The sequence below is a fragment of the Micrasema longulum genome, unplaced genomic scaffold (genome assembly GCF_059751315.1).
Source record: "Micrasema longulum isolate JH-2025_06_02 unplaced genomic scaffold, ASM5975131v1 h1tg002444l, whole genome shotgun sequence".
NCBI classification, from domain to species: domain Eukaryota; kingdom Metazoa; phylum Arthropoda; class Insecta; order Trichoptera; family Brachycentridae; genus Micrasema; species Micrasema longulum.
The window spans coordinates 13,622-38,517 of NW_028279589.1; the positions used below are offsets into that span (position 1 = coordinate 13,622).

Below are 24,896 nucleotides of genomic sequence, written 5' to 3' on the forward strand. Positions count from 1 at the left end.
AACTAATTGGAAGTGTACCGAGTATTTTAAATTTACAACTTGCATTAAAATATATGTTATTGTATAATATTTGTGTGTTATTAAAATTGATTTCAAGAAAGCCTATTTTCGATCTCAAAATTTGAAAAATCTATGCGTTATCTACTCGCATTGAATTAGCTTTATTTCGAATTTTATTGCCTTTCTAGATGTCATATTTTTGTGGCATTTTTTTTTTTTTTATTTGAAATGATATCGCAAGGGTAATCTCAAGTTAAAGAAAACTTTATTTGCTAAAAAAACACTGTGCACTTTCAAATTGCCATAATAGATATAGGTAATGCTTACTTCCAAATAGTGAATCAATAAATTTTATTGCAACAGAGGGAAAACATTTTTAAGAAGGGAATGTGGAAGTCCAGGCATTTGCAGGGCTTATTTATGACCTGTCGTTGGCTTGTTCAGGTGGCCACTTTACACACTGTGTAACATTCACCATTCTGCCTATGTTTAAACATCCACATTTCCTCAACTTTTCCAGGTTATAAGCCCTGTGAATGCCTGGACTTCCATATTCCCTTCTCAAAAATGTTTTCCCTCTGTTGCAACAAATTTAGATCTGAATAACTCCCTAGGGAGGAAATCCAGCCTGCCTGCAAACATTTGCACATACTCAAAACATTGTTTAATAAATTTTACATTATTTGCTATTTATTGAAAGTAAAAATCACACCTTAGCATATATGCGATTGATATTAATTTCGCAACAAACTTAATGTATTGTACGTAAAAACACATTTATATTTACGGGACAATATATTATACTATGCATCGAGGATTCAATCAATATTGAATAGCGTTTGCATATTTTGTGCCAAAAGCTATTAACACCCGTGGTCACGTCACAATAATCGTCCGATTACAATCTTTCTCTTAGAAATAGCCGCCGTTAACTGAGATTGCATGTCGCAAGCGGACAATAATTTATTGGCCGAAATTGCTCCCTTCATCGCGCCAATGCTCCACTCGTCTCGCCCACTCCATTATTCTTCGCCAGTCGCCGAACTGGTTAGGGGCAAACGGGTCTTCATCTCCGTATAGAGAGAGAGCACCTGAGCTCCACCAGAAAAGAAAACGAGCAGGATCTTGACAAAAAATCACAATTTTATCCAAACTGTTGAATATGTACTAGAGTGATCGTACTCTCCCTTTTTTCTCTTTCCGTTTTTTTCTCGCTGTCCCGCGAGATTTTGCGAATCGTGCTACTAAAAAGTGCAGTGTTCAAATATGGTAGCGCAGCTTTTGGTTGTCCTATCCGACCCGCTTCTCTGGTATGACTTTATTGTATTGTCGGCTATTGATGTCACCAGTGACGCTATCTCAGCCTTATTGCATCGATATGTTGATATTATTATTATTTAGTTTTGAGCGAGCAGCTTAAAGCTGATAGATGTACTTTAGTTTATTTTAACGAAAGTTAGTTGTTGAGGGATTTTCATTTATCCAAAACATGGCGTTGAGAGCGGCTTTTGCGGTAGCTTATTTTTATTTATAAAATATATGCTAAAATCTAGTTTTAAATATGCCTGCATAGGTGAAAGCACTCGTCGGTCAAAATAAAACAAAGTAAAACTTAACCTAGGATTTTTTTTTGATATTTTTCTTTTTGTTTTTCTTTTTTTTTCTTTTTTTAATTTTTTTTTTACAATAAACATAATAATAAAACAGAGTATTAAAAAAAAGCATAATTACATATCAATGAAAATAAAGCATAATTACATAAACAAAAAATCCCACAAAGGCATGGACTGTTCGTGGGTATACAAGAAAATGTTAATGAATTTTTGCTCCTATAGTAAATAATGGACAGTTATAAAATTTTTGTATAATATAAAAAAGAAGAAATAAAATATTCTGTATAAGATAACATGGTATTTTTTACTAAAAAATATTCTTAAAAAAAACACCAAAATATTCCTTATGATTAAAGGGCAACAAAATAAATCATAGAAAAAAAGAGTTCATATCTTTAGTTTGAATCCAGGATAGTGCATGTTTTTTAAAAGAAGGAAAATTTTGAAAGTTTGGAAACAATGAAATATTATCAGTAAAAAAAGAATTAAAAAATTTTGGGCCTATAAAATATGCATGTCTCTGTGCGAGCCTCGTTTTACCATGTGGTATTTCTAACACACGATTCCTTCTTTGACTTGATCTATTTGAATTACTTGTAAATAAATTTTGGTTCTTAAATATATATTTTAACAATATATTTGAAAAAAAAAATTTACATTTGAGAAGAAAACTAACTTAATAAACAGAGATAATTAACAAAATATTCAGACAGTTTTAAACATTACGTATTTATGTTTACAATTAATTTATGTACATCTATATTATTTATATTACAAATGGTGTCACGCGAGTCTACATAGAATACAATACCTATTAATATATTGAGTTTTTCTACTGACATTTCTTGGTGGAACTGCATTTTAATTTTAATAATAAAAATACTTTATAGTTTTATTCCACTTTTATTTATAATTATTTTATATTTTTTTTACCAGTGACCGTGTATCGTCGTGACCGACATCGACCAGTCTGATGATGTATTTTTATTATATTTATACTCTATTTTTTTCAAATAATGAAGTCGTATTTTGACACAACAAGCCTAAATTATATAATTATTTTTATAAATTATGAAAAATAGATTATGAAACAGTGTATTAAATTTTAGTTTTTGAAATGATCTCGTATTTTGCTTAATGTAACACGACGTTGCAATACCGTTTCCAAAGGGATTTTTTAGCACAGTATTCTAAGAGTAAATAATAATTATTATTATTACAGGTAACGGTTTCGATTTGGTTTTATATACTTATGATACAGATGAACTAAACACGGGTAATACGAGTAACACTACAGACTTATTATTTTTGAATTCTTCGATTTGGAGTCGATAAACCTTTACATATTTAGACAGTCGTAATATTTATTACTCACGCTAGTTTTTTTAATGTCGACTTTGGAATGTACGTTCGTTTTAGCACGCACAGGTTCCAGGTTCGATACCCGATTAATTAAACATCAAAATAAATGTTCAACTTTTCAAATCACGCTAATCAGCATTGAACAATGTAATTCGTTAAATGCGTTTAATTATTTATTCATATGCACATACTTAAATAACAAAATGCACTCTACAAATATTTGCAGGTATTTTTACCAACAGTTACGTATGAAATGCATTTTAACTATAATTAATGTGTTATCATGTTAACATTTTCAGTGTTTCTGGAATGAGGAAGTTCAGCGGTTTATTTATTTATTTTTTATGTATCGTATCAGCGCCATGATTTTTAAAGTTTTGTATTTCTAAAATTACTCCGCGTGTGACGTCTCAAGTTCTCTTCCGCTTCTTCTCGGTCGGTTCTGCCGATCGGTCCTTTGGCTTAACGTAAGCCGGAAATCGTTCACAAGTCTGTTATCATTGGTTGATTCATATGAATTAGTGAGCGTCGTTCAAACTACCTAGTTCGTATTTATTTATTTTTTTCATATATTTTAAAGAAACTTTGCCGTAAAATTGAATGCTCTTATTTTTACCGCGCGTAAGGAAACATTTTCATATCCAATTCCCCGTAGGGCTGAACTTCATCATTGTTAAAAAACTAATGATTAAGTGGTGATTTGTGATTGTATAAGCGTGTTATAAATATATACGTACTCAATTGAAATAGTATATGTATGAAGTGAGCTCTCATTTAAATTTGTATTCGACATTTATTTATAGTTGTAATAAAAAAAATATAATGTGGTACTGTTGTGAAATTTTCGTAATAATCCTATTTATTACGCCAATATTTAACGTTTATTTGCTGTAAATTTGTATAAACTATTTTATATTTGCAACAAATTGTCTTTTGGTTGTATTATGTGTGTCGTGTGTCTGGAGAGCGAATTGGCGATGAACGAAAGTAAGTCAAAAGTTATGGAATTTGAAAGGGGAAGTGAGCTTACTGAGTGCATAATAAATGTAATCTATAAATGTCTAAAGCAAGTAAGGAGATGGAAGAGTCGAAAAAGATGTTGAAAGGAGAAAGCACAGTAATTGCTAATAAAAAGATGTCAATTTAAACTAGACTGGCAGTGCACCCCGGGGTTTGAGTCCTAGCTCTCATGTATGGAACTGGGAGAGGAAGGATGAAAACAGAGTGAATGCGGTCGAAATACGGTCGCTTAGACGAATGTGTGAGAAATCAATGTACACAGGACAGGGTTTACGAATGGTGAAATCAGGCGTGGGTGCAAATCTGAGATAGGTGTAATTTATAATATTAAGAGATGGCATTAAGATGGTTTGGTCATGTAGAACGAGTGGATGACAAAAGAACGGTAAAACAGATATATATGGCTAGAATTAATGGTAACTAGGGACGTGGACGACCAAGAAAGACGTGGCATGATCAAATAAATTAAACTCTCACGTCTGGCTACGTCAAAAGCAGACAACCGAAGGGCATGTATAACAAGATATATGAATGTGGAAGAAGCTAGGAACGCGTATGTCAGGCTAGACGTGTGTGGCGGTTCATCTTCTCTGCCACCCCTACGAGGAAATGGCGTGATGGTGGTAGTAGTAGTAGATTTTACATAAATCATAGAAACTGAGCCGGAAAATGTATATCAAGTGGTTGGACTCGGACCTGTTCCCTTGCACTAGACGCTTTTTTCCCTTGAATTTATAACCATTTATATTTTATGCCATCGGCACTGTTTGAAGTTTTAAAATTAGTGCGTTTAGAATTTGTAATTTCGTTCCATTGTGCTTGGTGCTGTGCCGTTTCTAATTCCTGTTTTATTGTTTTCCTTTTCATCATTAACATCGTTTTGTGTATTGCCACTGCCACGCCACATTCAGGGGTGTCGGCTTATTTACATGTCGAACTTCGCACCCGAGCGATTGCACAAATAATTGCACAAGTCCAGGCAGAAAAGTTGCTGCGACGCGAGTCGCGTACATCGTCTAAATTGATTTAAAATACGCTTATTTTGAATTACCTGAAAACGAGACGTTTCACGCCCTATGGGGCAAACGGCGCGTATTACGTTACCGCGCCATACTTTTACGCAATGCTTGTTAGAAGTGCACTCGGCGGACATGACGCGTGACGTCAATGCGACGTGACGCCAACTGTGAGCTGTTTAGTATTTACTCGTTTTTTAACCTGAAAAGTATTAATGAAAACATTATGATAGTTATATCATTAGGAGCATAAAAATCCGCTCTAAATATGTTATTTCAAAGTAATACTGGATTTGTGAAAATACCCTATTCTTAATAATATTTATGCTTTCAAAGTAAAAAGCCTGTCGATGTTATACTATATTTTTTACTTTTTTAATATTTTAAATGATTTATTTATTTAACAATAAAATAGCAATTATTATTGTATTGTTGTTCCCGCAAAGCCGAGGCTTGTCTGCGGGTTACATTACATTTTATTTTTTTATTAAAGGTAGGTACAGAGTTTCATAAAAATGAAGAAAATAATTTGTGCACACTTAAGATTCACTTGTTCTTTTTAATAAGTTTTTGATGATTTAAAAAAATGTATTTTTGTTTTTTTCCTCGTGTTTTTTTACTGGGTATTAAGTTAAACAGTTTTGGTACTACACTCCCCGTTGTTCTATCTCCGTGGTAGTTTTTCTGTCGAGGCACCGTCGTCAGCTGTTGCGCCGATACGTGTCGGGTCACGATCTGGTGGGTTACTTTGAATTTAAAACTGCAGTCGAGGAAATGATCTGTTATTATCTTATCCTGACACTGTGTGTTAATAGGCAAAACGTTTACATAGTCAAATAATACGTTATCATTGTATTTTGCCTCAATCTTTATTTTCACAAGTACAATGGTTTTTAAAATTTGTACAATTTCTCATTTCAAAACCCGGTCGGTATAAGACTTGAAACTTAGGCCCCGTATTCTTAATCCATATTGAATTATTGGCTCAACTAGCCCCGAGTAAACTAGCCTCAGCACTGAGTATGGTAGATATGGTAAATTCAATAAATAACAATGCTAAATTTTGCCATTGTTATTTCTTTCTTTCATTGGTATCATCCTGCACGAATCTGTATTCACATATTATTATTTATTTATAAATTTATTGCAAAAAAAATAATATACACACTTAATAACAGGGAATCTATATAAAACCAATTAATGTAAAATGAAAACGGAGTGTTCTCTGTTTATGATAGTCTCCATCTAACATGGCACAGCCTGTTCTAAGATGGAGATTGTCTATCTTTAGAGCGTAAGTAGTCCTATACTAATAAAACAATAACATAAAAAAGAAAAACTAAAACTACTTAATTATAAATGCCTAGCTAATCAAATGTAAGAAATTAAAAATCATTATTATACAAATATAAAGCACATATATATGTGCCAAGAATACATGTTACTTAAACATAAATAATATAGTATAATATATAATAAAACAAATATAAAGCAATGAAATACATAAAAATATAAATAATATTTGTACCAATTATATAAAGTACTACGTTTATTGATTTACATATATTTTTCAAAAAAATCTCTCGCTACACTATTTATATGTGCAGTTATTTTTATTTTAAAATTTGTTTTACATTTTGAGTCTTTTATATTTGGCAATAAATCATTACATATTTTTGGAGCAATTACATTGTACTGCTTTTTACCAAAGGCGGTTGATACAAATGGGACAATACAGTTAATTTGTGTTGCTGAACGAGTGTTTATATTCTGTTGGGTTATTTTGACCTCACTTAATTTATCATAAAATTTAAGTAGTAGGCACCTTACAAACAATTGTCTTACATCCAATATCTTTAACTCAGCGAATAGATCTTCCGTTGAATACCTCAAGAATTTTTTGAGAATGATCTTCATGATCCATTTTTGTGCTATTTTTACTGGTTCAAGGATTGAACGAGAGCAACCACATATTCTTCGTCACATATCTCGTAATACAGACGATAATATTACTATGGTCGTTTTTATAAATCTATAATATATAGTCGTTTTATAAATCAGAATTGTGTCGTATAACCCAAAAATAATATATCTTTATTGTATCAATCAATCTAAAAGTTATCGTATCAACTATAAAAATGTATCTTCTTCCGGTGGTTTGATCCGTCACTAATGTGTGTTTCCCTATTGTTCCAGGACCAGTACGAGAACCTGTCTCTGCACACACAAAAGGGTATAGACTTCCTGGAGAAGTATAGCCACTTCATCAAGGACCGCTGCGCCATAGAGACGGAGTATGCGGGCAAGTTGAGGTAAGGTCCTTTACACTCGCGTACATTATACGAATGAAGGAAATATGCTGGGAGCTGGGAGGTTGATATTGATGCACAGTAAAACTCCAATTGTCCGGTTTAACGAGTGCCAGATTTTATTGCTTTTCAAACAATATAAAAAAGAATTGTAAATTGCCTTTCTTGTAAAACCAACATTAAAAGAATTCAATCTTTACAAAACTCGGTTCTCAAATCAATTAACAGATCAGCTAGAATTGATAAGGAAGAGGTAGCCGAACTTTTTAAAAAGCAAGGGTGCCTGTCCGTAAATGCTATTTTATGGCTCAAATTTGTTACTAGATATCGATTTGATAGTAACTACCAGAAAAGGTATATACATACACATAATACAAGGCTAGCACAACGTGAAGGCTCGTCAGTACCGAGGTTTGTAAACAAGTATGGCCAAAGAACACTTCATTATACAATTCCTAAAATTTTCAATAAGATTCCTAAGCAGATCATGGATGAAAAAAATAATTAAATGGCTAATATGTAGCAAGGCAATATTAATTATTATTTTATGTTAACAGTCATATATTTAAGTTTTCGTAAATAAATTTTGTGTAAAAAATACATATGCTTTCAGTTCTTAATAATGTTTATATTACTTTTAAAATTTATATAATTTCTCTAACATAAAAAACCTGCTGACAAGCCGGTTTCACGGTTTAGTGGGTTTCATTATTTTTCCTTTTATTTTTTTCTGTTCATGTTTACCTTCTTAAATAATAAATAAATAAAAATTATTCTTACGGTTATAAAATCAAAATAACTTACATTATTCGAATGCTGTAAAAATCACTTACTTTTTGTATTTTTTTTGCCTACACTTAAAAAATACCTACTGTTTACTTGATTTTTTTTGCCTAAAACTGTTATAATTTTTGAAAATATTTCATTATGTGCCTACCTACTTGTATGTAATATTTAATCTTCATTTACGTATATATATGAAGCATAATGTAATTCGATACTTTAAAAAAAAAAGAATTTATTTGATACATGTTTATAAGACCTACATATTAACTTTTGTAATGAAACGCTTGATTTGTTATTTTGTACGTCTCACGTAAAAGCACTCAGGACGCATATAATAACAAAATAATAAATATATTATAGTAATAATAACAAATCGAATTAGAATCACATTAAAAACTAACTTAAGCAAAATTTAATTGCACAATCAAATTTTATTTAAAACTTCTGTATTTTTTATTTCCTGATTACGATCTGGATATTTGGCAATCAGGATGACTGGAGTTCGGATAAACGGAGTTCTACTGTATTTCTACTTTGATTTCATGGTAGCCTACAACTATATTAACAAGACAAGGTTTTTGTGTCTAATGGACATGTTTGGAATTGCGATGAGGTAATGAGACATGTCGAAATAACTCCAACCCAAAGCAAAACAAAATCCAGGATTGAGAATAGGTACCATAGGTAGTTTTATTTATTTATATATACGCCCAGAAGGCATTTTTAAGGACGGTATACATTAATTGAAAAAAAAGACAATATTATGTAGTTAAAGTACAAGAATATTAAATTATTGTTACAAGAGAGGGAGCTAAATTAGACTAGATGGGAATGGAAGCGGGAGAGAGATGGTTATAGTTAAATTTGATGCAGTGATCGCATGAAAGGAGGCATTTGTTGGCAGACCTAAGAATTCTGGGCAAGGCGGGGTGAAAACCATAATTAGTTCTATGGTTTTCAGTATGAAAATGTTAATTTTGTCTTAGGTTTCTTAATGAACTTTATTAAATTACATTATGTTATGCATATTAAAGGTTTAGGAATGTGGAACCCATAATTTACCCCTTCGTTCTTATTCTCAGAACGCCCTCTGTAATTCCTTCAGAGAGTAATAAGGCGCCAGAGCTGTAGACTGTAGAGCCGCCCATACGGACAAAAAACATTCTAGGATTATGAATCACGAAGTTAGCTATAGTTTACAGCAAAACAACGGGCCGTAGGTACTCGGGTCGAGAATCACAAGCGTAAACCGAAATCGTCCGTTACACGTCTGTTGTTAAACCAAATACCAAATCAAATATTCGCGACGGTTTTGTTATATGCAATGGAGCGATATGCCGTCTCCACAGCTGCTCTGTAGCGCATTATTACTATGAGGTAATTCCCATCCACTATCAAAGATGTTTCTACAGTATCTCTGGATAAATCACGCCTGAAAAAACATCTCCTTTCCCTTCTTTAATCTCTCCTCTTTTCCTCTCTATTCCCTTTTCCTGTTTATCGTAATATCGATATCGTAGGATCGATATCGTAGGATCGATAACAACGAACCAAAAAGCGCTAAAAATAAACAAATTTACTCATTAAATTTATGCCTTTTTTTTTGTGTATTTTATTAAACACTAAAAATTCATAAAGTTACACAATAAAAACACCTAATTTTGGACCTTTTCATGTGACTTAACTTATTTAAATAATTATCAGTTTCGGCCGAAATTAGAACAGAAGCCGAATTTCGGTTACGGCCAAAAATCTTGTTTCGGTCGGTCACTAAAGAGTAGTATAATTAAATTAAGATCCTGGGGGGTTGCCGGATATTTTTTTGCTCTTAAAAGGGTCGCGTATTCAAAAAGGTTGGAAAATACTTTTTAAAACGTGACACGACAAAGCTCATCGTGGTTTTCTAAAGTCACCATTTGCTATACGTAATTAGAACTGTTATGTCTGCAGTTTGTGCATATGTGTAAGTCAAGATTTCACAAATGCCCTTGTATCGATTCAATGGTAAAATTTATTGCGATCATCAATTAACACTAAAATGATGCATCACCGGTTACTCACCATAAATTAGCATACTAACAATTCATTTTATAGTAATAACGTTAGATAAAAACACCTCATCAGTGTTATGTATGGTGATTTTATTTTATTGCCTAAAAGGGTATTTGCGGCCGTGATTTACGACGAATCTTTAAATATACGCAATCGAATATTTCGAAATGATGTAGTTTTATTGTAAATATCATCGGCCTAACTTTAACTCGTCCCAAACATGCTTTTATTCAGGGGAGAGTCAAAACATTTTTTACTTGTACTTCAAGTAGCTAAGTTTTTTTCGGTGTAATAAAAAAACCGAACACTGATTTACTATATTTTAAAAATATGTATTTAAAATAAAAATGTATATATAGTTTTTTTTTTATATTTGCGGTTTACAATTTGCCTCCCAACTAGACAAGAGCGCGTTCTAAGGTTAACAAATTGTGGATTTACTGGTTACAAAATTAACGGAACATATTCATAGGTATACAAGAAAATAAATATTATACTAAGAGTCAAGAAGAAAGATAAAACTAAATGTTAATATTTGGGTCATTTCGATTTTATCAGTTTTTTCATGCAAACATGAAACTCTGTTTCCGAAAATTGATATAAAAACGCAAAACAAGCCTATTATAGTGTGTTTAAGACAATTATTCACCAAAAAAAAGACATTTATATTTTTTTTATGAACAACATCAAATGAATTATTTTTTTATTCGATCAATTTACACTGATCAATTTGTCCCATCTCTAACGTTTTTGCAAAATGATGTAACCTTGTAAGAACGTCGTTAATAATTAGGTTTATTTTAGTTTTTTTTGTTTTAAAGCTGATTATAAAATCAGCTATATATAAATATTTATGTTGATGTATATTTCAAGTATTGTATTAAAAAAAAAATTAACTTGACAGATACGAATGATTTTTCGTGTGTCAATATTAATTACTCTATTTTAAGGACTATAGTAGTCCTGTGCAGCAATCCACTGCTCGGTTACATTACTTGACTTTATTGAAACTGTTGATGGCCTTCAGAGATAAATAATTTAAATTTAAACTCTATTTTTCTTACTGGAAAGAAAGCGATGATTTAATATTAATGAAAACCATTTTAGATTATATTAAACAGTGAAGGCTATTTACATTAAGCATGTTTCTTTATATGTATAAGTTTATTTAAATGTCTAAGATGTTTGAAAACTTAACTACGTTCTATCTCAAAACTTATTTTTTGACTTTTTCCCCCTTTATATCTTGTACCCTTCAAATGTGATAATTTAATCGTACTCTTAAAGAAATTACAATATCCAAACATTTCCGTTTTACTTGTTATTATTATGAATAATTATAAAAATGATGACATATTAAAATATTAATGAAATATACATATGTTGTTATTTATATAGGTACTTCATTGAATAAAGTATTATTCAGAATTGACTGGGTCATGTCTGCATTGTTAGTTCCGTGTTCATTGTTTTATATTATTGTTTAACTTATTTACTTATGCATATTGTTACCTTTTCATGCGATGTTTTCTCCGTTTTCAATGTGTATATCGCTAGCCCAAAGCAACAGTGAGATATCTCTGACGAACATAATAATTTCAGTCAAATTAAATCTAGACAAGAAAGAAACTACAAATATATATTCGCTATTTATAGTCCGCCGAACATGAACAAAAATACTTTTTTAATCGAAATAGAATCGTTGATATCTTATGTTACCAAGAAAAGATAATGTAATTTTATGTGGAGATATAAACATTAATTTAAATTATGAAAACGATAATACTTAGAATACCTATTGGGGAATTTTAAGCCAATGTGGGTTGATTAATTGCATAAATTGGATACAAAAAATGTCTTCTTGCGCGCGGTAAAAATTAGAGCATAAAACTGTACGGCAAAGTTTCTTGAAAATGTACGAAAAAAATTATAAAAAATATTTTGATAAAAACGCACTACTTTGATTGACGTCACTGGTTCATATGAACCAACCAATGATGCGAGAGTTCGAAAGGATATCCGGTTGGTTTACCGTAAACGAACCAATGGGAAGAACTAACAGGGAACAACCTCTGACGTCTCACGCGGAGTTGTTTCAGAAATACAAAACTTTAAAAAATCATAGCGCTCGAAAAGTAAAAAAAAATAAATTTTTTTTGGCTTAGTTTAATAGTCTTTTACAAATAAAAAAAAGCACAAAACTTCTATGGAAGCGGAACAACAGAATTAATTTTACCGAGACTGTTTAGCAAGCTTCCCCCCGAGGTAAAGAAATCAACTATCGAGCAAAGAAGCGAACGATTAAAGGATTTCCTCGTCAAAAAACAAAACTTTTAAGTGTAAAAATGTAGTGAACTTTATTTCTTCCTTTTTATAAATTCGCAGTATTACTTTTTACCTTTTTAGTACTAATAGTTTTATTTTTGCGTTTATTTGTTTTTTACGATAATTTCCTGTTATTTTTATTTGTATTAGAAACACGCCGGTAAACTTTTATTCATTATAAGTTTGGCGCGATAGTGTTAATTTTTTTATAAATTTAATTAAATAAAAAAATATTTTTTTAAAATTATTCCGACATAATCGGACTTTTAGGTTTGTAAAGCAATGAATTAAATTATATTTCCCTTCAATTTATGAACATGTCTGCATGCGCATCTGAAAATCGGAAATTTCTGGTTTATCTCACTGTTGCCTTTGGCTACCGATATATGATGATGGCGATGATATAATATCGTCGGGTTTCTGGCACTAGTTATGCGATACTTAAAAGCTCGTCCCAAATCAACAATTCAAATAAAACTACAACCTGAGTATTATAAAATATTCTTTTTTTATTTATAAAATACGAAATATTTTTATTTACTTTTTAAATAAAGACTATTTTATACCATTTATGAAGGAATTTCATTTTTTGTAGTTACCAACTTGTGCCAGAAACCTGACGATATTATCTTATGCTCTTACTTTTTATTTGTTTATTTATTATATACAGGGTGTTCATTAAACCCTGTCACATCCGAAACCACGATGATCAGTATGAGCAAGAAGACATATTGGCACATTATAATATTTTTTTAGAACTAATAAAATTTAAAAAAATAAAATATCACAAAAAGCAAATGGTTGCTTACTTCTGCAGGGCAGAAACGAGAAGGGTGAGGGGGTAGTCTGATACTGCGCCGCGCTTCCCTCACTTCTCCCCTGCAGAAGTACGCAACCATTTGTTTTTTTTTAAATATTTATTTTTTATAAATTTCTTTGTCCTAAATAATTTTTAAATATGCTAATATGTCTTCTTGCCCATACTGATCATTGTTGTTTCGGATGTGACAGGGTTTAAAGAACACTCTGTATACGGCCTTAGCCAAATTCAACAGTTGTATGAAGAAACATATACAAGAAACTGTACAAAAAAAAAACTATGTAGCAAAGACAAACAAGGGCAATAAAATAATGTTATACAATACATTCACAAACACGATAAACATAATATAACTAATTAATGACCTACTATAATTTTTTTTTAAATGTCTTGTTTTGTACAATTTAATTTTTTCCTCTTTTTTACACGGGTTTTTTTAAATATAGTATCTAGTTTGTACATATCTAATAATTTGTTAACATTATTTTTTTATTTTTTTTGCTTCATTGACTTTTACTCTTCTTCATCATCATTCCCTTTCCGCACCTAATGATGCATAGGGCACTGCATTGGTACACCAATCGCAGTGTATCTTGATCATTTTTGTTACATGAAAGTAAGATGATCAGTCTTACGCTTCAGGTACCAGTCCAGGGACTATGAAATATTCTAGTGTAAAAATACCCTTTCAAATAAATATTTCATATCAACCATATCGGGAATTGAGCCCTTCTCGTTTTACTCTTAAGCATGCTTTTTTGGTTCTTACACATCTTTCGTTTTAAAGTTGTTTTTTTTATTTTATCATACCTGTGTTTGTATTTGTTATTTTTGTGAATTCCGCTTGGGCGTATATATAACATACATTCACTTTGGGAGGTTTATTGCTCAAAGACAGAGACCGGTCAAACTAAAAATTTGACAAAATTTGTAAATTTAAAAAAAAGGAATGTGGATGAGTATACATAACGTTGAAAAATATGGGATGTGAGGGTTCTAAGAGTATATAAATAATGTGAAATTTAAAAAATTCAAAATAACAATATCATTGTATGGTCAAATGCATAAATGTTGCTATTTTTTTTTTTACAGGAGGCTAGTGAAAAATTACCAACCCAAAAAAAAGGAAGAAGATGATTACCAGTGAGTATTTTTGTGTAAATTTTCTAATTGATTGCTTAGTCTCAACCACTGAATTAGATATAATCTTTATTTCAGAAAATATTCATGTTATTACAATATTATTTTTCATGTTTTTTTTTAAATATTAAACATATTTGTCCTGATAAACTATCACCTAGTTTGTCATCAGCTGCTCAAACATTAGCGTTAACAATAATTTAAATAAAAGAGTACTGACATAATATTGTATACATATAAAATAATTAACATATATATTATGGTTTTGATGCTTTTAAAGATAAAAATAAAAACACTATCAAAACAAGATGACATAGTTTAAAATAATTAAATTATACAAAAAAATAAAAGATTTATGATTAAATTCAAGAATAAACATAAATGTTTTTTTTTTAAATGATTTTAAGAGAAAAATAGGTGCTCAAAAGTGCAACTGAAATAAGATAAAAAATAAAACAAAGTAAATCAAAATTTAAAATGTAAATCTTGGTCATATCTTGAAAATTGCCCGAACCCCCATCAATCTTAAATGAAAAGTGTTTGATTCCTGTGTTTTGCCAGTACTCACATATGAGTTTGAGACCATCACATTATAAAATAAAAGTTCGTTTAAACTGAGAGTCACACAGAGAGCCGTGGAGCGATCGATGCTGGGGAGAGATAAAATAAGAAATGAAATCATAAAAACCAAAACAGGAGCGCTGGACATTATTGAGTTGCAATGTTGGAATGGCGCTTGGCTGGTCATGTCGCTCGCGGCTCAGACGACAGATGGACGAAACGCCTCCTGTGCTGGCACCCTCGGACTACTTCCAGAAACCCCGGACGACCCCAGCTCCGCCGGAGAGATGATATTGTGAATCATTTGGGAACAGCGTGGATAGAAATAGCCCATGACCGTTTGGCATGGAGAAGGATGGAGGAGGCCTACGTTCAGGAGTGGACGGCTACAGGCTGAAGAAAAAGGAGAATATGAAAGTCTAGGCATTTACAGGGCTTATGACCTGTCATTTGTTGATTTATGTAATCACATTACACTATTTAACATTATTTGCCAAAGTTTATTAATTTACTTTATTGTTTTATATTAATGCCGAAGACATGGCATGACCAAATCCATCAAACACTCAAAGATGGACACGTCAAAACTCAAATTTATTTATACACAATATTAATTTAATTTACATTTATTGAGACACAGGACCCAACTCCATAGGAACTAAGTCCTGTGTTAAGTTGGGGTGATATGGATGTAGAGGAAGCGAGGTTTGTATGCAAAGACAGAGTGATATGGCGTTCTATCGTGATGGTTTGTTTGTTTGTTTGTTTATATAGAAATAAGTACTGTAAGCTGAAAGTATAAAAAAGATACATCTGTTCTGAAGTAGCTAGTATATCTGATATGTAACTACATATAAAATTGACTATTTACAGGTTATGTGTTAATTAAGTGTTAAAACAATAATAATCAATTTTCATATTTAAAAACTAATTATCTAGTGTTTTTTCAAAAACACTTACTTAGAATACAAATAATTTATGATTCAAGACACGTTAATTAAAAACGCTAATTCATAAATTTATTAATTACTGCGTTGAATGATCATTACCAGTTGCTGCCTCTAGTTAAATAATAAATTTGTAAAGAGGAACTGCTTGTGTTCACAAAATAAATACATGAACACATTTCGATTTCCAGGTACACCCCCTGCAAGGCATTTCGGCTTATGATGAACGAGATCAACGATCTGGCCGGGCAGCACGAGGTGGTGGCGGAGAACCTGCAGGCCAGCGTAGTGAGGGACCTCGCACTCCTCACCAAGGAGATCAAGGAAGAGAGAAAGGTGATAGTCATTATATGCATATTATATATCTCGCAGCCGAATTATCCTGTTAGTCAAATTACAAAACGGCTCCGCATTGCAAAAAGTGTTTTAAAAGTGTACACATTTATCCGCTTTGTAAATTGATGAAGATTTTAGATGTTTTAGAGGAGTTTTACCATTTTATTTATGTTTAAGAAACCCTGTTAATTTTTTTATTGTAAAAATAAATATTTACATTCCTTTGATTTACCCAAATATTGAAATTTTGGCACCATTTTCCTTCAGTCATAAATCTTTAAGAAAATGGAAAACAATTTGTGGTAGAGTGTTACAATTTCGGGTAGCACACTTCATTGAAGGTGAAACAAGAGAAGAAATCAATTGACATCACCCAAAAGTGAAGAGTTCGAGCAGCGAATAAACCGCCGGTCTGGTTATCGCTTCCGTGTCGTAATCCGGAGCCGGCAAAGTACACTGCTAGTATGGGCAGAACCCCGAACCGGGGGCGGGTACAGGGACCATGAGCCAGATGTCTACCATTTTTTTCGGTGTTTTTCCCTTGTAAGAAGGATACTTCCGTTGTCAGGAGAAGGTTGGAACCGGCTACCCTATGTAAGCGTCGCTGCCCAATAAAGGTCGGACTCTCCGAACCCCACTTCAGTGAAAGATCTGCGGCGTAGTACCAACTCGTCTTGACCGTCTCAATGCCGAAATTGGTTTATACAATAAAATAGCAAATTTTAATACAAATTTGCCTTTTGAAGGAAAAAAAAACTGTTATTTTATATTATATAAATAAAGCATAATAACATTTATTTGGTGTCTGATACAATATTGTAATTTTATTGTAACAATTTGAAAACAGCTGTACTTTTCCAATCACAAAACAGTTTTAATTCCGATTTTTAAAGTTTCCTCTTAAATATAAAAATTGTATCATTTAAGTTTAAAGAATTAACTTTGTGGTCAAACATTTCAACTAATTTATTTATGAATTTGTATAACCCGCTTTAAATTAAATTAAATTGTAGTCTCGTGGTAGTTTGGCTGACTCATTTTAAATATTTTTTTAACATTTTTTTTTTCTTTTAGCGTGTTGTATTGTTTTCTGAAATACCTTTATTTTAATGTTATAGTAGTCTGATGATTGATCTGAGTTTTTTGAGTTTGTGGAGTTAGTTTGACATATTTCATTATCACAGTAAAACATTAATTGGTTTAAGACACTTGATAACTTAATTTTGATCAATTTCACTAAGTGACTTCTCGCAAGTGAACCAACTATATATCACTGTTTTTTAAATGAATTCTTACACATTTTTTTATTGATTGCAGAAACAATTAAACGAAGGCGCCAAGATGTCCACCACCCTCCAAGCACAAGAAATCTCCCTGGAGAGGGCGAGAAGGAACTATGAGAAGGCATTCCGGGAGGCGGAGAGAGCTCTCGACCACTACCAGAGAGCGGACGCGGACTTCAACCTGAGCAGAGCGGAGGTATACATATTTTTTTATTTAAAAAAAAAGAGAAATACTTAAGTTCTTATTATTTACTCAAATATTTCAATTTTTAGACCATTTCCTAAAAGTCATAAATAACTTGTGCTGGGTATGATGATTCTGTCTTATCTGTAACTTTATGCAGTTTGTTGTCAATAGTATTGTATGTACTGAACACTCATTTAATCTTATGTATCGCCTTTTTTTGGTGATCCCGCATGGGTTGGATTCGTTCATACGTTTCGGCTTCCGTTGCAGAAGCCATCTTCAGGGTAAACTATGTGTTGCGTAGAAAAAAATTATGGGTTTATTTATATAAGAAAATGATTTAATTAGCAGTAGTAGTATCCCATTTTTTAGAATTATTCTGGCATGAATACCACATCTATTAATCAAATCCAATGGATTTAAACATCCCCATTTAAGAATGTATTTCTATTACAAAGTATGAATTGAAAATATAAAAAGGCAATTGTTAATTTATTTTGCAGGTTGAAAAGCAGAGAGTAAACATGGCCGCGAAATCCCAACAGTGTGAAGATGCGAAAACGGAGTATGCTAATCAACTACAAAAAACCAATGACCTCAGGAGATCACATTTCAATATATCATTACCAGAAGTATTTAGGCAATTACAGGTACTGAGAAATACATTGATCAATACATTGATCAAGTCATTAACCAATAAAAAATGGTGTAAAATGACCATTCGTTTTCCTTTTTTGATCTTCTTTGAGTTTTTTTATAGTCTAGTCGAAATATATTTTTAATATCCTACTTCATAGTACACATGACCTATGTTAATTATCCACTGGATCGAATACACATAATCTAGACTACCCTACCCTGACGGTAGAACTCTATAAAAACTTTAAAACACCTAGACATAGACATAGACAGCCTGAGAAAACTCTAAGACGATGACATCTCTCTGACAAGAGTAGCTGACATACACAATCACAAAAAACAGAGTTTACTTTGCCAAACATACGGGGCTCTTTGTGAAACCGTGAATTTACTGCGTGATAATAAAAATAATAGTAATTATGGATAACTTATATAGCGCCATTTTCGTAATATAATACCTCAAGGGCGCTTTACAAAGTGATTATATAAAGATATAAATTTAATTTTAATTTTTAATTTAAGAAAAATAATGTACTTTGTCACCACATGCTAAGAATTTATTCAAATGATTTAGAGAACAAGTGGGTTTTAAGTTTCTTCCGAAACATCACTTCACTCTCATAGTTTCGGACCTCTGCTGGGAGAGCATTCGCCAAATTTAGTGCGCTGTTTTTGTAGAGGTATAATAACTTTTCCTTTCGATATTGATGTAGCTGATCTAAGCGTGCGACGCCTGTCAGCTAGTTCATCTGGAAGGCGTAGTTCCCTTAGGTGTTCCGGAGCAGAGTTGTGCAGTGATTTATACATAAGCCAACAGAGTTTGTATTCGACCCTCTGTGGAAAACGTAGCCAGTGTAATTCCCGAAGTAGTGAAGTGATATGACTGAACTTAGAGATTCCGAAAATAAGTCTCGCTGCAGCATTCAATACAGACTGTAGGCGAGTCATTTTATTCATTGGTCTCACTGCTATGCAGATGATACACAGATTTATTTTTATTGTAAACTGAGCGAGAGAAATGTGCTTGTTAATTTGATTAATGGATGCATTGAGAAAATAGGAAACTGGATGGCTGAAAATAGACTAACACTTAACCCATCTAAAACGGAACAACTATGGATGGCTTCAGCCAGACGACAGAATTTGATTCAGGATACGGCACTACCCGATGTAAGGAGTACCGCTTTACCCACCGTTAAACTACTGGGAGTCATCCTTAATTCTAACCTTTCTCTTGACGCTCAAATTAGTAGAACAATAAGTTCATGCTTTTACCAGCTGAGACAGATTAAATGCAACAATGTTATTTACAGAAATGATCATGTTAATTGGCCTCCATGATCCTGTTATTTAACGGCAGTTCCCTATGTTAAGTCCATGGTCTATGGAAGCAAACCAATGACTCTTGGAGACATTGAGAGCCAATATAACACGCGCAGTTATGGAAATAATGTTTGGAAATACTGCCCAGATATCGGATCGACAGAATGTGCTATGTAACTGCTAGCGACGAAGGACATTTGTCGGATATCATTTTTATTATTTCAAACCCAATAAAAACCGACTCGTACCAACAAATGTTTTTTACTTCTCTTATTTCAATTTAATGTTTTGTCGTGCTTAAAAAGACACCCGATATTATTATTTTGTATCAAAAGTGTCAATTTATTTTTAAAAGCATGTTCTTCTATTTAATTTAATAAGATGTACATTATATTTGGCAGCCTCCGTGGTTTAGTGGTTTGGACACTTGACTCACGCGCGGAAGGTTCTGGGTTCGATTTCCGTTGAGAACACAAAGAATGTGATTTTTCTCAAGCCCGAGTTTTCTGCGCCGTATTTTACTACCACGATTAGGCCTCCCGGCCTGATGTGTAGCATTGTATTAGTTTTATAACACTACTGCTACCGCTGTAATGAAACAAATTATATTGTTTTAAAATAATAAATCAAATCAACTTAAATCTCCTTTAGGTTTTATTTGTTTGTTTTATATTCTGAATGTTAATATTGTGATCATGTTTGCAGGAATTAGATGAAAAGAGAATTAAAAATATAAAGAACTTCATACACAGCTCCGTAGATATAGAGAGAAATGTCTTCCCCATTATTGCCAAGTGTTTGGATGGAATCGTCAGAGCTGGAGACCTTATTAATGAAAAAGAGGTACAAAAGCGTTCATTTTATTATATATCTGAAATTAATATTTTCAACAATGTTTGATTATGTCCAAATGCTTGCAGACTGGCTGGATTTCCTCCCTAGGGAGTTGTTCGTATTTAAATTTATTTCAACAGAGAGGGAAAAAGTTTTCGAGACAGGTCATAAGCCCTGTAAATGCCTAGACTTCCATATTCCCTTTTCGAAAACTTTTTCCCTCTCTGTTGAAATAAATTTAAGTACGAACAACTCCCTAGGGAGGAAATCCAGCCAGTCTGCAAGCATTTGGACATAATCAAACATTGTTGAATTACTACCTGGTAAAAGAAGAAGTATAAAAATTGGAAAATTGTTTCCAGGCGTTGCCTAGTAGGTGATTTGGTTCAGCCGGATGAATCTCACCCACGTGATAAAGGTTTCAGCTCTTTTACTTCACAAAAGTCAACAGATGGAAGAGTTGAGGAAATGTGGATGTTCAAACATGGGCAGAATGGTGAATGTTACACAGTGTGTAAAGTGGCCACTTAAACCAGCCAATGACAGGTCATAAGCCCTGTAAATGCCTAGACTTCCATATTCCCTTCTCGAAAACTTTTTCCCTCTCTGTTGAAATAAATTTAATATTTTCAAATTATTTTAATCCAGTTATTATTATGGATAACTTAAATAGTGCCATTTTTGTAATGTACCTCGAGAAATGCGCACAAAGCGATTCTATGAATATCGCTAGCCCAAAGCAACAGTGAGATATCTCTGAAGAACATTTTCTGAGATAATCGGACTTTGAGGTGTGCAAAGGGTCTGACTAAATTTTATTTTATTTTTTATTTTATTTTATTTTATCTCTAATTCTTAATATTTTATATTTTCGACAATTGACACTTGTGCAATATTTACACACATGTCCACCCTCATTCCAATATAACACCCACTCAGCCACCCTCTCACTCACTTACACTCACAAACACACTTGTATGTATTGTACGTGTATTTAATGTATTTTTGTGGATATCTGTCATTGGTTTTATTCTCTGTATATTTTATTTGTTATTTTTTTGTTACATGTATTACTGTTGATATCCCCAATAAATAAAAATAAAAAACATATTTGAATTAGATTATGAATTCTATATTTTCACAAAGGTTAAACTATCTAACTTCAATATTTAATTATTTGAAAACATTAATTTTGTTCATTTATGAACATATCAGCATGTGTATCTCAAAATTGGAAATTTTGGATTCATCTCACTGTTGCTTTAGGCTAGGGGTATTGATTTTAATTTGACTTAAAATTTTAGCTAAACAATTTATTTTGTCATGACATGTTGCAGATTTGTTAAAATAATTCGGAGAATAGGTGGGTTTGAAGTTTTTTCCGAAACATCACTTCACTCTCCCAGTTTCGCACATCTGCTGGGAGAGCATTCCATGTCATAGGGCCTGTGGCTGCAAATAATAGTAATAAATATTATACCTGTCTATTTATTATAGGAGCAAAAATTCATAAACATTTCTTGTATACCCACGAACAGGCCATGCCTTTGTGGGATTTTTTAGCTTACTTTTTTTAATATGTATTTCATTGCTATGTATTTATCCTTTATTTTTTGTATACTCTGTTTTACTTCTTATGTATATTGTAAAATTTAAATAAATATAAAATATATATATAAAATGTACGTTTAATGAATTTAGTGCTCTGGGTACAGGTTTAATAACTTCTCCCATCGCCGTAAATGTAGCTTATCTTGTCGTCTGTCAGCCAGTTCATCTTAAATGCGTAGTTCTTTTTGATATTCCGGAGCAGAGTTGCGCAGTGACTTTGGTTGATAAAAAGTTCATTTGAGATTCGCTCGCCGTGAAGTGAAACTTACAGTGATGCATATTTGAAATATTGGAAAAATAAATATTTACACTTGCTATCTAGCAAGTATTTTGCGCTTTGTTAAAATAACCAAAACAGTTGTTCAAAAATATTTTTCTTTAACAATTGAGAATACTCGAGGTTGAGACATTGTAACACAATGTGACACAGTGTCACATTTCAATTTTCAACTTTGAAAAATTTGGAAAACGGTTGTTTTGTGTTTTATTTTATAATTTACAGAAAGCTACAAAACACTTAGTACTTTTATTTTTTAAAGAAGTTGAGATATAATGGGTTAATATGTGTTACTTATAAAAGCTTAGGGTGGCCTCCACGGTGTAATGGCTAAGACGTTTGACTTGCGTACGGAAGGTTCAGAGTTCAATTTATTATGTTACCGTTCGCTCAGCGAAGCACGCTTATGATTGGCATTTCCCAGGACACTATGATGGTGATAGAGCGCTACAAGTCGGGCTTCACACCGCCCGGCGACCACCCGTTCGAGGACCTGTCCAAGAGCGCGCCGGGGGCGGCGGCGGGCGTGGCGGGGCGCGACGCCCCTGACGGGCGGGCCGCCCTCGACGGGGCCCCGCGTCGCTCCACCACGCTCACGACGCGCGGCACCGTCGGCGCTACAAAACTCAAGAAGAGGGTCGGCCTCTTCGGCATCTTCAGCAGCAACAAGGTGAGGCAATTCGACTCACTCACGATCTATTTATAACTTCGGCTGTATCCGATAGGAATATTTTTACAGGGTGTTTCAGTTTAATTTTATACATAATAATTTATTAACTCTAATATAAACATAAACCCTTGTGTGACTATAATGTCACATAAGTCTATGTAGAATACAAGACTTGATACATCTCTTATTGTTTTTAAAGAATGAAGTCATGTTTTGCTATAAGAGGCCCAAATTACATGATTGTTTTTATGAATTATGGAAAACAGATTGTATGATATATATATATCATTGGTGATGCTGCAATACCGCGTCAGTGTTTTTTAAGCTTTTTGAACCCACAACTTCTTTCGGAGTAGAAAAATAGCTGGCGAAGTTCGATATTTTTTTCTGGATTCGTATGTACAAAGGTTTCATATCGTTTATACATGTATATATATATTATACGAGGGTTGTCCGTAAAATAAGTTTCCCTATTTTTTTTCACAATTAAAACCATTTTTATTTACAACGAGCAATACATCATTGGAAAGCTTAGACTTTTAGCTATTTTTCTACATGGTCTCCGTTGACTTCGATGCACTTTTTCATTCGGGTCACCATCTTTTTGATTCCCTGGTCATCGCCAGGCCGTGAAGGTAGCTCAGAACCTCTTCTTTCAGCTCCTCTTTGTTTGCAAAATGCGTTCCACCGAGGTGTTTCTTCAAATCAGGGAAGAGATGGTAGTCGCTCGGGGCCGATCTCCCATCCGAATTTCTCGATGAGCGCGGTGGTGACGCGGGCTGTATGCAGACAAGCGTTGTCCTGATGAAAATGGATTCCATTCGTCAGCATACCCCTCCTCTTGTTTTGTATGGCCCTTTTAAGGTTTTCCAGAGTTTTGCAGTAGCAATCGGCAGTTATTATTGTACTGGTAGGTATAAATTATTTCAACATTAGGCCTTTCTTGTCCCAGAATACCGTTGCCATGACTTTGCCGGCAGACAGCGTTGGTTTGAACTTATGCGGCGTCGGCGATTGCGAAAGCTTTTACTGTTTGGATTGTTCCTTTATTTCCGGTGTGAGGTAGTGGGCCCACGTCTCTTCCTCGGTGACTATGGAGTCCAAGAACTCTTCATTGCCGACTTTGTAGGTTTTGAGCTACCTTCGTGGCCTGGCGGGAGACTTCTATGACCAGAGAATCAAAAAAATGATCACCCGGATAAAAATGTGCATCAAAGTCAACGGAGACTATATAAAAAATAGCTGAAAGTCTAAGCTTTCCAACGATGTATTGCTCGTTGTAAATAAAAATGGTTTTCATTGTGGAAAAAAATAGGGAAACTTATTTTACGGACAACCCTCGTATAATATATATGTAATAATACTTTGACAATAACACCAGTTTGTAATATTCAATATTTCAGGCAGCCATACAACACTGATAAATGTGTATAATGTTATTTTTTTATCTGGTATTTCATAGTTACGAGGAACATTATTAATTTATGAAATTTTTAAAGAAATTAAGGTTTCCATTTTGTTATTATAGTATTTTATTATGTATTTGTTTTCCAAGATTGTAGATGGTTGTGGACTCGCTTTTTGCAATCATTAAATACTCCTGCTTAGACATTAATTGTAATCAGTAAAATGGTGGTGGTTTTTCATGTCATATTTTATATGCTTAGTTGTATCACAATTTGTTTTATTTGTATACTGGTTCTGAACAAAATCTCATAGCTATGCCGGATTGTAACTTATTAATAGAACGTCCAGAGATGTGTCCTTCCGGAAGATTTAGATATA

General features: G+C 32.9%; 1 protein-coding gene across 2 annotated transcripts in view; it reads left to right on the plus strand.

Annotated features, from left to right (window-relative positions):
- The first annotated feature begins 7,212 nt into the window (after positions 1 to 7,212).
- Positions 7,213 to 24,896, plus strand: part of LOC148272187 (formin-binding protein 1-like) — a 37,438-nt gene continuing 19,754 nt past the window's right edge. For both annotated transcript variants that reach the window (XM_088240389.1, XM_088240390.1), the window contains exons 1-7: positions 7,213 to 7,323; positions 14,396 to 14,446; positions 16,143 to 16,287; positions 17,605 to 17,766; positions 18,261 to 18,407; positions 20,425 to 20,562; positions 22,866 to 23,111. In XM_088240389.1, the coding sequence (XP_088096515.1) occupies positions 16,171 to 16,287; positions 17,605 to 17,766; positions 18,261 to 18,407; positions 20,425 to 20,562; positions 22,866 to 23,111 (810 nt within the window). In that variant the 5' untranslated portion in view covers positions 7,213 to 7,323; positions 14,396 to 14,446; positions 16,143 to 16,170. The remainder of the gene's footprint in view (positions 7,324 to 14,395; positions 14,447 to 16,142; positions 16,288 to 17,604; positions 17,767 to 18,260; positions 18,408 to 20,424; positions 20,563 to 22,865; positions 23,112 to 24,896) is intronic.